This window comes from Gorilla gorilla, chromosome 6, assembly GCF_029281585.2.
Source record: "Gorilla gorilla gorilla isolate KB3781 chromosome 6, NHGRI_mGorGor1-v2.1_pri, whole genome shotgun sequence".
Lineage (NCBI taxonomy): Eukaryota > Metazoa > Chordata > Mammalia > Primates > Hominidae > Gorilla > Gorilla gorilla.
Genome location: NC_073230.2, coordinates 27,826,971 through 27,840,156, shown reverse-complemented (window position 1 = coordinate 27,840,156; position 13,186 = coordinate 27,826,971). Strand labels below are relative to the sequence as shown.

Here is a 13,186-nt window from a genome sequence, read left to right as displayed (position 1 = left end):
TTACCACTATCATTGCTTGTCTACAGCACTGAAACAATTTTCCAACTTTTGAACTGTTCATTTATAGTCTCAGAAGGACCAAATCATCATTATATCTATAAAAAAGAACAAGCTAAACTCATTGAAGTGTATAAATTATTTGTAACATACCAGTAGAAAAAATGCAACTTATAATTTTCAAACTTATGTATTTAAAAAAGAGCAAGACATTTAAAAGAATATAGTTATAGTTATTAGAGGCAAATAATATATAATAAACCTCTGAAAATTAGCATTCAATTAGAAAAATAGGCATATTTGTATGGAGACAGAAATCACACACAAAAAAAGAGAGATGAAGATGATTAATACCTTAGGAAAAATGTTCAAACTTTCTAGTTCTAGGAAAAAGGCAAAAGAAAACAGCTAATGGACTAAACAAATAGCAGACATTAAAAAGAATGAAAGCAGGCATGGTTGACTAATGAAAGGCTAAACTGAACATCGAATTTTTTGTGTGAATAATGTAACAATCTACATTCAAAAGTAAATACATTGTCATACATTTGACCTAGCAGATCTACTGCCAGGAATGCATGCTAAATAAATATGCGGTTATATACAAAGATACATGCATAATAAGTTTCAGCGAAGATGTGTTTTAAAAAACTGCATTCAAATTTGATTGGGATTGATTGTCTTACATTTATTGATTCACTTGGACTTTGTTATACTTATAGACTATATAGAGAACTGTCATTGTTATGATATTATATTCAGGAGCATAAAATTCTTCTCCATTTATTCCTATTTTCTATTAGGTAGCACAATGGATCTTATACTTTTTTAAAAGTTTATTCCTAAACAGTTTACATTCTAGGTTGCTTTTATGAGATAATCACACAATTGATCATTTTTCTTCATTATATTTAATATTACAAAGGAAATTAACTGATTTTTGAATATTTTAAAAAACAACCTGCCAGAGTAAAATTTAAAAAAATTCAATAGTTAGTTTCACTTGATTTGCTTGGATTTTCCATAGCATGATAATTTTGCTTTATCTTTTCAAAATGTTTATAACTCTTATTTCATTTTTAAAAATGTAATCATATTTATGTATACTTTCGAGAAGGATTTTAACATATCATAAGGGAGTATTCTTCGATTTTGGTTTTGCCAGAAATGGGCACTAAATTTTATTGAATTATTTTTTATTATCTATTGAGATAACAATATGTTTTATCTCTTTTTGGCAAACTAACATCATAAAAATACATCAATTCCAAAAATCAACTATCTTTGGTTTTCTAGCTTAAGCCTATTTGTTTGGTGATATTGTTCTTCTTATCACATACAGTTAATTTGATTTGCTAAAATTTTATTAAGAATTTGATAATAGGGTTATACTAACCTTGTAATAATTAAGTAGCTTCTAGGCATCCCCTAAAGTGATGTAAGAGTTTAGGCCGGGCTCGATGGCTCACTCCTGAAATCCCAGCACTTTGGGAAGCCGAGGCTGGTGGATCACCTGAGTCGAGGAGTTCGAGACCAGTCTGGCCAACATGGTGAAACCCTGTCTCTACTAAAAATACAAAACAAATTTGCCAGGCATGGTGGCAGGCTCCTGTAATCTCAGCTATTCAGGGGGCTGAGGCAGGAGAATCACTTGAACCCGGGAGGCAGAGGTTGCAGTGAGCTGAGATCGCACCACTGTATTCCAGCCTGGGTGACAGAGGGACACTCCGTCTCAAAATAATAATAATAATAATAATAATAATAATAATAAATAAGTAAATAAAGTAGTGTAAGAGTTTATATACCACAGAGATAACGTATTCCTTCAATATTTGAATGAACATGAAACATTTCTGCTCATGAAAGCATTTAGACCTAATGTTTTTAGGGAGTATTTCTTATTAAGGGAGGTAATTATAATTTTTATAATTATAAACATTTATAACTTCTTAAACTTCTTGTATATTAGGTTTCTTAGGGTTCTCTATCTTGAGTCAATTTTAGACATATTTTCCTAGAAAATTATCTCAAGACTTAAACAGTTTATTATGGATTTTTGTGCTTAATATTTCTTAAAGGCTTCTTTCTGAATTTTTTTCTATAATTATGGTTTACATAATTAGGTTATTTGATTTTTGCCCTCTTTTCTTAATTAGATTTGCCAACAATTTATCTATTTTATTAGACTTTACAGAGAACCAGCTCTCTGGTTCTCTGGATTTATACATCCATTTTATTCTTTTTTTCCTATTTTGCATTTCATTAATTTTACTTTGTTTTTAAATTTAGGAACTCTTTTCTCTGTTTTTCTTAAGATTTTTTTTGTTTATCTTCTTCTTATATCTTGGATGCTTAGTTCCTCTGGATTCATTTTTCTTTAATAATAACAGCACTTAAAGTTGTGAATTTTTGTAACAACATCATCAATAACAACCCGTATATTTTGAAGTGTTTGTTACTGCTATTATTGGCTTATAGGACTAGAGTTTCAATTTATTCTTGGAGATAGAATTATTTAGGAGAGGCTTCTCTGAAACTTGCTGTTATTTAATATTTATTTATTATTTTGTATTGACTTAAAATTTTATTACACCATGCTTGTAGATATTGGCATATAAGAACAGTTTTATTTTTAGAATTGTGTTTTCCTGCCTAAAGTGTAATTCATTTCTAAAAATATTCCATGGACTTTTGAAAATATTATTTATGTATCAAATGCTATCGACTGAATTGTGTTCCTAAAAATTCATATGTTGGAGCCTTAACCTCCAATGTGACAGTATTTGAATAGGGGGTCTCTGAGAGATATGATTAGGTTTAGATGAGGTCATGAGGATGGAGCCGACATGATGGGATTAGTGCACTTCTAAGAAGAGATACTGGAGAGCTTTCACTCTCTCACTCTTTTGCATGTGTGTTCTCTCTCTTGATCACTTTCTCTCTGCCCTGTGTGGACGTAGCAAGCCAGGATGAGACGTCTCACCAGGAACCATATCTACTAGCATCTTGATCTTGGACTTTCCATCCCCTAGAACCATGAGAAAATAAATTTCTGTTGTGTATGCCACTCAATCAGTGTACTTTGTTATAGCAGCCAAACAGACTAAGAGACTGTTTATTATTTTTCTATTCTATTATATAATTCCTATTTACTTCATGTGCAAATATTAAGGTGTGGGTTTTTCAATTCTGCTGTTTTGAAAATCCTGTTGAAGGAAAATGAAGAGTGAAGAGGCAGGAATTGAGAATTCTGAAAGATTTGCAGGAAAGATGATATTAACAACTTACTCTTAAATTCAGGTGTGAACTGGGAAGTATTTCCAGACTCATTTGAGTCAGAAAGCTGAAATATAATTGAATTACATGTGTGCTGAAAGGGGCGATGGCCTGGATTAAGATCCTGAAGAATCAGGTAGATTAACAATGGGAAAGGCCCTAGATTATAGTTTTGCTAGGGATATGGAAACGCATAAGAAATGGGGGATGTTAGGCATAATCTCAGGCTCATATAGATCAGAAGAACTGGGATTACAAACATAGGATAACAGTAAAATTAAAAAAAATCATTAAAGATGGTTGGGCAACTATAACGTTAAAATACAGCTTATATTCAGTGTGCACGAAGGAGCATAACAAAAATAAATAAATAAAATGCAGCTTATAATTTTCAAATCTCAAGAATTTAAAAAAGAGTAAGACATTTTTAAGAATGTGGTCATATTTATTAGAGGCAAATGATATAGGTTAAGCTTTATATATAAGCTGCTGAAAATTGGCATTCAATTAGAAAAATAGGCATATTTGTATGGAGACACAAATTACACAAAAAAGAGAGCTAAAGATGGTTAACAGCTTATGGAAAATGTTCAAACTTTCTAGTACTAAGATAAAGGCAAAAGAAAACACAGGCAAGAGAGAGGCATGTGTAATTATAGGAGTATCTAAGGGCAGAGTTTAGTGGATGTATTCAATTGGAATTAGGTGTACAAGAGCATATAATTTTTGTTTCACCCTGTCTCTCTTTTTCTAAAAAAGAATTTATTTACGACACTAAATAATTTTTTGCAACGGAAGGTGGGAAGAGCTATAATCTTACCAATCTAATTACTTTCATTTTTGTATATTCCTTTCCAACTGTTGCTCACAATGTCCATACTGGGCTGTGTCATTATTTAATATGGGAAAGAGCACAGTTTTAATTGGAAACTGGGAATATGCCCAGGGCCAAGAAAGTAATGGATTTTGTTTTTCTGATAATCAGAGTCTGGAAGAAATAGCACAGTTCTGGAATGGGGAAGGGAATGTGTCAAGAATGGTTATTTAAAAATTAATGACAGGACAGGACCACCCACAATGAAATGATGAAGGACTGGATACAATTGTGAACTGCGTTAAACTACACGCATCCAATTGAGTGGTGCGCATCTGTGTACCTTGATTTATCTTACTACATGTAGTTTTTACACCAGGATTCTGTAGCACTGAAGGAAAGTGAAAGTGAATAATGTCCAGTGGCCTACAACATAGGCCAAACTGTGAAATACACTGTGAAGGAAGGGGAAGTACAAAAGAGGTATAGGAGAAAAGGTGTATACTAATCTCAGGGGCCATCACAAAACTGCCCAAGGTAATTATGATAATCATGAATTGCAGCTTTGTGATTAAAAGTCTATTACAAAGTCTCTAAGAACTTTGTAATAAACTTTTAATCACAAGTTGGTTGTGATTAAATCACAAAAACATTGATTGCTTGATTGATTTAATTTTGGAAGATCCCTTCCAAAAAGGATCAATCAAGCTAACAAATACTTACGGAGTACTTACTACATGCTAGTGCTCTGCTAGGCACTGGAAAAAGAGAGTGGAATAAACATGTCCCCTTGCTCCTAGGGCTCGCAGTAGAGTAGAAAAACACAATTTCATCACAACCTGATCAGATTATGTGAACAGAACACATAATTAGAATATAGTGTGGTCAGGTTTGCAGTGTCCAAAGACACACAGCTGGCTGCAGGCACTATAAAGACTAGAATTCTAATTTCTTGATTCTGAGTACACTGTGGTTTCTACAAGAACAATACTGCCTGCCACATAATATTAAAAATGAGCAAATTAAAGTAAATTGCAATTTCAAGTTAAGAATCATTATAGATTTATTTGAAAATGACCAAACCTGGACGCAGCTGGATAGACACTTCTCCTGGTGTCACCTGGGTATTGATTTCATTTTCAGTGGGTATTATAACATGCACAGATGGGTATTCTATTGAATCAACTGAGCAGCCTTTGCTTATTAAATTGGAAACAATATCACAACGTTCACTTCTTGATCCACCTGAAATGAAATCCTGTTTAAAAGAAAGAAAATCACTGATGTTTTTAGTGTATATCAATTACATCCAAAGAAAATGACATAACAAATATTGCATTTTTGGTATTTTATATCATTTTAATTTCTTCTTATCCTTATGTTTTTACTATTTCTACAAGAAAAACACAAGCAAAAATCCTACTCCAACTTTCTGCATCTAAAACCTATTTGAGAAGGAAAAGCTCAGACTGAAGTTTCTCTGGTTGGCTTTTTTTTTCTGTTTCGGAGACAGAGTCTCCCTCCTGATCCAGGCTGGAGTGCAGTGGCACGATCTCGGCTCACTGCCACCTCCATCTCCCAGGTTCTAAAAATTCTCTTGCCTCAGCCTCCCGAGTAGCTGGGACTACAGGTACACACCGCCACGCCCAGCTAACTATTGTATCTTTTGTAGAGATGGGGTTTTACCATGTTGGCCAGGCTGGTCTCAAACTCCTGACCTTAGGTGATCTGCCTGCTTCGGCCTCCCAAAGTGCTAGAATTACAGGTGTGAGCCACTGCGCCTGACCTGGTTGGCTTTTTATTGGTTGTTATTTTCTCAATTTAATATAGTATTCTGGGGATATATATATATATATGAAAACTTTTTTTTCCTACTCACGCCTGGGTCTTTTTGACTTCCAAACATAGCAATTTGCACAGAAGTGAGAGAATTCTATCATATTCCCTTTGACAGTGAGACTTTTCCTATCATATATGCTGTGAAAGTATAACTATGCTCCGAGCCTACGCTCTGAACTCTCACTACGCATGACACCCTGCATCAGACACAAGAGGTAGGAGAGGAAGGGAATTCTTCAAGACATATCATGTCTTTCATAGATGTTAGAAAGGAACATGGGGCATTCAACTAGGTAATATTGATGATGCCGTTTCTATCCTAATTATTTTCCAATTACTTATGTAGCGTAGAAGGAAAGAGAAAGCAAAGTATATGGAATGGCAGATTAACATGCTACATAATAGTGCAAGCAAACTGGATACATCCTGTCTAAATTTTCTAGAGACCTTTTACTTTTGACTAGCTTTGAAAATTATTCAAGCCAGGTTTACGTTGTTACCATTTATCTATCCTAATCCTGAGGAGAAAAAAAAAAAAAAAAAGCCTGCCTCTCCCTTGCGTCTCCTTCCAGCCTTGCTGGTTGAGGAATCATTGGCATCAGTCACATCCGCACCTAAAGGGTGAGGGATCTTCCAAAATTAAATAATACATTCTTCCTCTCAATGACGTCAGGTCAGCCTGCAGGGAGTGGACAGCTCCTGTTAATGGCATGGATAATGGCTGAGTCCTAAAACTGGCTGCTTCCCCTGAGGTTATGTTATTAATGCAGGCAATCCTCCTGGTTTCCTAACCCTGAATGAGTTGTTCCAGAACCTTGTCAAAGTTCTATATATAGTCCTAAATCCCATTTCTTAAGCCATGCCTCTGTGCCCAATGCTTCCCACATTGCTTCATTTCATCCTCACAAGACTGTGAGGCGGGTTCAATTTGTATTTCCATTTTAGAGGTATGGAAATCTGAGGTTCAAAGTGATTAGGTAATATGTGCAAGTTTATAACATTAGAAACTGGTGGAACTAGGATTTGAATCCAACTCAGTGTTTCTTCAGAGCCTGCTCTTTCAATACATGAACTAGGCTGCACTGCGCTATATAGAATATTTGGGAACATGAGCACCCGAGTGAGTTTCTGACTGTTTTCCCTAAGATCCCATCTGAAGAATGTCGCCAACAGTGACAGGCTTTCCTTCTCCCCTCCAGCAGCCACCTCCTTTCTCCTTGACTTAGCTCTTTCTATCAGACAACTGATTCCTCCAAATACTCAAAATCCCTCCTTCTATGGCAGGACTGACAGCTATTCCCAGAGCTGTGCCTCTCCAGATTATTTTCTTCCAGTCAGAGGTGTGACAGGGAGAAGGGGTCCCTCTGAAGCCTGATGTTCTATGGCTAACATGTTACGTGTGGCTGACAACTGGGCTTCTGTACTGTCTTTTGAAGGCTCTTCCAAACTACCCTCACTAAAGCATTCAGCAATGGACAGCAAGTTGGCACAAACTTCAGGGCTCTAAGGATTTTCCTTAGTGAAGCAGTAAAAATCTAAAATGAAGTACTGGTTTGGGGTCAGGAAATAACAAGCCACGAAACATTCTTGACAGAGAAAAACCTGGAAGCAGACACCAAATTTGAGGTTATAGAGACGAGGAAAGGGAGATGCTAGAATAAAGTGAATTCTTTTGGTCATTTGGCTCACAGGCAGTGATGGGATCGGACCCAGAAACTCTGAAGTTGTCCTCTCTATGACATGCCTGGCTCCACGGGTTCTGATGAACCACTTTCTAGTTCATGAATGACATCTGGTTTTCTCACTGGTGGAGCCCAGAGTCCATCTGGGAAGCCTTTAGGCTATCAGTACAGAGACTTACTTTCAGACATGCCTACTGTTTCTTGAACCCCTCCCCTGCCTCTATTCTGACTTGCTTCCTAGAATAAAGTGATATCCACCATCTGTTGCTACCTTGTAACTTTCTTTTTTCTCCAAGAAGTAATAAAGGAGGTTGGAAGGATAACAGTAGGCCCAGTTGTTAAGTCAGAGGAGACAAAAGCTAGAGACTTATCTCCATGTCAAGCAAAAAGCCATTAAAGACCTATCTGTTTGTTCCAATTCCCAGGAGCTACATAAGTAAATGTAAAATTATTTAGGCAATCTCATACAAGAAGAAACCCCAGATTAGCAGATCGCTTCTTCAGTGCAATTTACTAGATACAGGCAGTTCTAACTCCAGATTACTGACAAAAGAAGAAAACACAAAACAACCCTAGAGCCAAGAAAGAAGGAATGCATTGTAATTGTTTTACTAAGAATTTTGTTATTAGGATTCGTTTCTCTTGATAGAACAGAAAAACACTTATTTTGAACAACAGGATACATAACCTAATGCCTCAAGCTGAAGCAAGAATTCCACACCAAAGCCTACTTAACTATCAAAAGTTACTAGCTGTGGTTGCCAGTTCTCTCTATAGAACAGATGGAAAACATAAAATGGTTTGCACTTCATTTCAAAATTACCATAATTTTCCTAATAAAAAGGTTATGATTTATTTTATATTCAGCCAGATATGCTGTTTCCAAGCATAAAACCAAATAAAATTTTCCTTATGTTCAGCAGTATCTTTATTTTTCCTGATGCACCTTCAAGGCACAGAATATTAGGAAAATGAAGTCAAGTCAACCATGAGAAAAAGAAAAAAAAAATGGCACACCTCTTGAACACACCATCCACATTCTGGACCCAGCGCAAGGCACCTGGCACAGGATGCTGCATTTGAAGATGCACATCTATTGTCTTCTGCAATGAAGGAGAAAACAGTTATAATTTACTCTCAAAATAGAAAGCGTATATAATTCTAGACTAAAATGAAACAAACAAATGAACAATTGAAACAAATGAAAAACTGAAACAAGAGGACCTTTTATTACAAAAATCTGACAACAAAGGTATATAATTTATTGGAAAGAGTTGACCGGCTCATTGTAATTAATAGATACCTGGATAATTATGATTTAGTTATGAATTTGGGAGAAAGAAGAGTCACAAAAATCTGATTTTGGTCAGGTTTGGAGGTCTGGCTTCAATTCTGCTGCAATAGTAGAGGACAAGGACCTTCCAAATTTTTTAGAAAGTTTAGTAAGTTTCACTGTATTTCCTATTCTCTGAAACAAATAGGTGCTTTGCATTCTAGAGTTTTTCCTACAAAAATTATTGTTTATAGACATAAATCTCAACATATAAATTCACATTAAATCACAGTGAATGAATTTTCTGAGAAACAATCTTGATGGGCATATAAAGTAATTAACTTGGGAATTCTAATTGTGTTAATATTGATGATTTTGGCTTGAGGAATACCAGAACCAGATATACTGGCATGATTTAGTATTTTAGAATTAAAGTGGTTAAACTGAATAAGTTGTTTTAGTTAATTTAATTTCTTAGATTGGAGGACTTAAGATCTAAGATCATGACCAATTCACATTTCCATAGATTCCTGCACATGTCCATAATATTTTAATAACATAGTTGTGCCTAGAAATTATTTACCTTTATCCCTCTATCCACTAACTGCTGAAACAATTAAAATAAGGCTCATTAGTATAGGTTAAAACACAAACTATGATACAGAATGAGTCCTACATCATTTTATCATGAGTTTTCAGTAGAACAATCTCAGACTTCCTACAGTCTATTCTTTAACATATGATGTTCTAAGGACACTGGAAGTCACGGTGTGATCTGTCCATCTCATTCAAAGTAAACAAAAGGGACATCCCGGATGTAGGTGGATCACAGACAGGATGAGAAGAGACATATATAAGTAAACAGTATCACATAGTATAAGATGCACAGAGAGATTTCACCAAAGTGCTAGAAGAACAGGGAAAAGGTGCCTCTCACTGTGCTTTAGAGAGGGATGAGTAGGGGTGGAGGAAGAGGGCATATTTAAAGATTGCTCCCCAGAGGCAGTCACATTTAGTATCTCTCTTTGCCATCTGATTTTCTTTCTTCTAATCCATGTTTATGTCTTTAAAAAATGTATTACATACAAAAGAAAACTATGTGTGCATGTGCACACTCATGCACATGTATGTATGTGCCCAATCACACATGGACATGGACATGGTAATTTTAAAGGGAATAGAGACCACAGAATCTCTAGCTAGCCATATTCCAACCGTTTTCTCTTTTTTTCTTTCTCTCTCAACTTTCCCCAACATTCTGGAAATACAAGATGAAAGCAGTTCTGACCTGGAGGTGGAAGGGGATGAGAGGGGAAGGTAGTAGGAGAAGAGTAGAGAGGGAGGAACTGTGTTTACTCCTGTGTTTACAGTTAGAAGTGCTAACTGGGGTAGTATGGAGCACCCTTCCCTGTATTTCCCCAGACACTCAATGGAGTAAGCAGGAAACATCTTTCCCTAATACCTCTAATGTTCTATTATCTCCTCTATGTATCTCCTTCTATGCTTTGTCCTTCACTTTATATCAACTTTGTGTATACATTGTCCAAAACTTCTTCACTTCACGAATCTTTCTAGACCTGGCCTGGAACTCAAAGAACTAAAGTAAACTCTAATATTTTGTGCTTCCTTTACCACCAGCTTGGCTACCCAAAGTATGAAAATTCCTTAGCCTAAAAATTTTCCATCTGTTGTAGGCTGCCAAACTGTAAAATCTGCTTACTACTAAAATGTTCAGAAAAGTGAGTGACCTTTTTAGTTTTGTTTCCAGAAAGAAAACCAATTTAGGTGTAGACATTAACCACATTTGCAAACTGCTATGGTCTGAGTGTGTCCCCCCAAATTCATATGTTGAACCTTAGCCTCTAATGCAATAGTATTAAGAGCTGGGGCCTTTAGGAGGTGATTAGGTCATGAGGGCCCCACCCTTCTGAATGGGATTAAGGCTCCAAAGCTTTTAGCTCTCTTTGTCCTTCTGCGCTTCCATCATGTAAGGACACAGCAAGAAGTCCCTCACAAGACACTGGATGTTGGCACCTTAATCCTGGACTCCCCAGCCTCCAGAGCTGTAAGAAGGAAATGTGTATTGTTTGTAAATTACCCAGTCACAGATATTTTGTTTTAGCAGTACAGATGAACTAAGACACAGACCTAATTTGACTTTCGCCAACTCGTAGCCTTGACTCAACTGAAACATGAAATTAAGTCTATTTCAGTTCAGACTTGACCAAGAGTTTCACTCAACAGGTAAGACTTTTGTGTTGGCAGTTAAGACTGCAGTCTCAAAAAGTGGATAAAGAACACGAACAGACACTTCTCAAGAGAAGACATTCATGTGGCTAATAAACATATGAAAAAAAGCTCAACATCACCGATCATTAGAGAAATGCAAATCAAAACCACAAGGAGATACCATCTTATGGCAGTCAGAATGGCAATTATTAAAAAGTCGAGAAACAACAGATGCTGGCAAGGTTGTGAAAAAAAAAAAAAGGAACGTTTTTTCCAAGTGATTATATACAATAATATAATTGAAAAAACTCCAAAAAAAAAAAAAAAAAGACTGCAGTTTCAAAAGTAGATCTACCATTTGATTCAGCAGTCCTACCACTGGGTATCTACTCAAAGGAAAAGAAGTCATCATATCAAAAAGACACCTGTGTGCACATGTTTATCACAGTACAATTCACAATGGCAAACATATGGAATCAATCTAAGTGCCCATCAGTGGAAGAGTGTACAAAGAAAATCTGGTGTGTATATACATATATATATACACACACACACACACACACACACACACACACCATGGAATACCACTCAGCCATAAAAAAATAATAATGTCCTTTGCAGCAACTTGGATGGAATTGGAGGCCATTATCCTAGGCAAAGTAGCCCAGGAATGAAAAACCAAACAGTACGTGTTACTTACAAGTGAGGGCTAAGCTATAGGTACCCAAAGACATACAAAATGGTTTAATGGACATTGGAAACTCAGAAGAAGGGTTTGGGAGAGGGCTGAGGGATGAAAAATTACCTATTGTGTACAATGTACACAATTTGGCTGATAGAAACAATAACAGCCCAGACTTCATCACCATACAATTCATCCACGTAATCAAAAACCACTTGTACCCCTAACGCTACTCAAGTAAAAAAAAAAAAAAAAAAAAAAAAATTAAAGGACTGTAGTCTCATGGAATGGAAGCTGTGGAATCTAGGACTCCAGTCTTTGTTTCTAACAATTGTCTGACTCTGTTCTAAGTTAACCTAGTACCTAGTTTCAAGCTCAGATAAGGCTCCTACTTCCATAGTACACATGGCAAAAACAAATTCACAAGTGAAAATCTGTTTTCTTTGTATTCTGATTCTTTTCTTTAAAAAGTTCTAGTTCCCATCTCTAATCTCATATTTCAGACACCTAACGATGATGACCCAGAGAGAGAGAAATGTTGGTCCTGTCAATACTTCCCAGGTTCCAGGGCTGACATTTCTCAGGTTCTACATAGCTACAGGAAAAAAGATCCCATAAATGGATCTGGAGGAGGTGGCCACATGGTTCTGCAGGACTAGAGGAAGGTCATAAATTGAACTGCATGGGAAGAGTGTCAAACATTATTTCTGGAGAGTGTCATGGTTATACTTCACAGAAGACATGCCAGATACACTTTGGCATGCAGCATTTTAAGAATTTTCTTTCTAATTTAAAAATATGCAAGTAAGTAAAATACCAAATATACCAATATCAACAATTACAGGAATTGTTTTCACTGAATGTTCAAAGTATAATGAATGCTATTAGTCAGTGTGTGCTAGGAATTTCTTCTCTCTCTCCCACACACACACACTCTCTCTCTCCTTCCCTCCCCTCCCACAACACACATACAAACACACCCTTCTGTGAAAGTAAAAATCTCTACACTGCATATACAACAGAGCATGACTGCTGTTTGCAGACACGGGCAGTCTGTCTTCAGCTTCTGGGTCTACCTAGTTCATTTGCCCTCCCATCCAACATTACAGGAAAACTACTTTCCAGCAACGGTTCCCTAGCAGCCCTCAGCACTGCACTGACACCTCATTAGAGGCTGTGCCTGAGTGGGTTTTCCCACTTTATGATTGCAGTTGCTGCTTGTTCAGCTATTTGCCTAGTGATGTTGCAATATGCACCTTATTCTTTATGTTCGAACACTGCATTTTAATAAGGATTATTTTTTATTGATCCCAGTGGAAATTCTTAAGCCAATGGAAGAAGTATTATAATGTGCTAAAGCACAGATCCTCAGATCCTCCTCTTGTGCTCATTTG

At 36.3% G+C, this 13,186-nt stretch overlaps 1 protein-coding gene across 1 annotated transcript in view; it reads right to left on the bottom strand.

The window, feature by feature from the left end:
- ITGB8 (integrin subunit beta 8) overlaps positions 1 to 13,186 on the bottom strand; it is an 85,063-nt gene that overhangs the window by 43,739 nt on the left and 28,138 nt on the right. Inside the window, exons 2-3 of the mRNA XM_031013288.3 lie at positions 8,626 to 8,711; positions 5,171 to 5,345 (exon numbers count right to left, since the gene is read on the bottom strand). Coding sequence (XP_030869148.1) covers positions 5,171 to 5,345; positions 8,626 to 8,711 — 261 coding nt within the window. The remainder of the gene's footprint in view (positions 1 to 5,170; positions 5,346 to 8,625; positions 8,712 to 13,186) is intronic.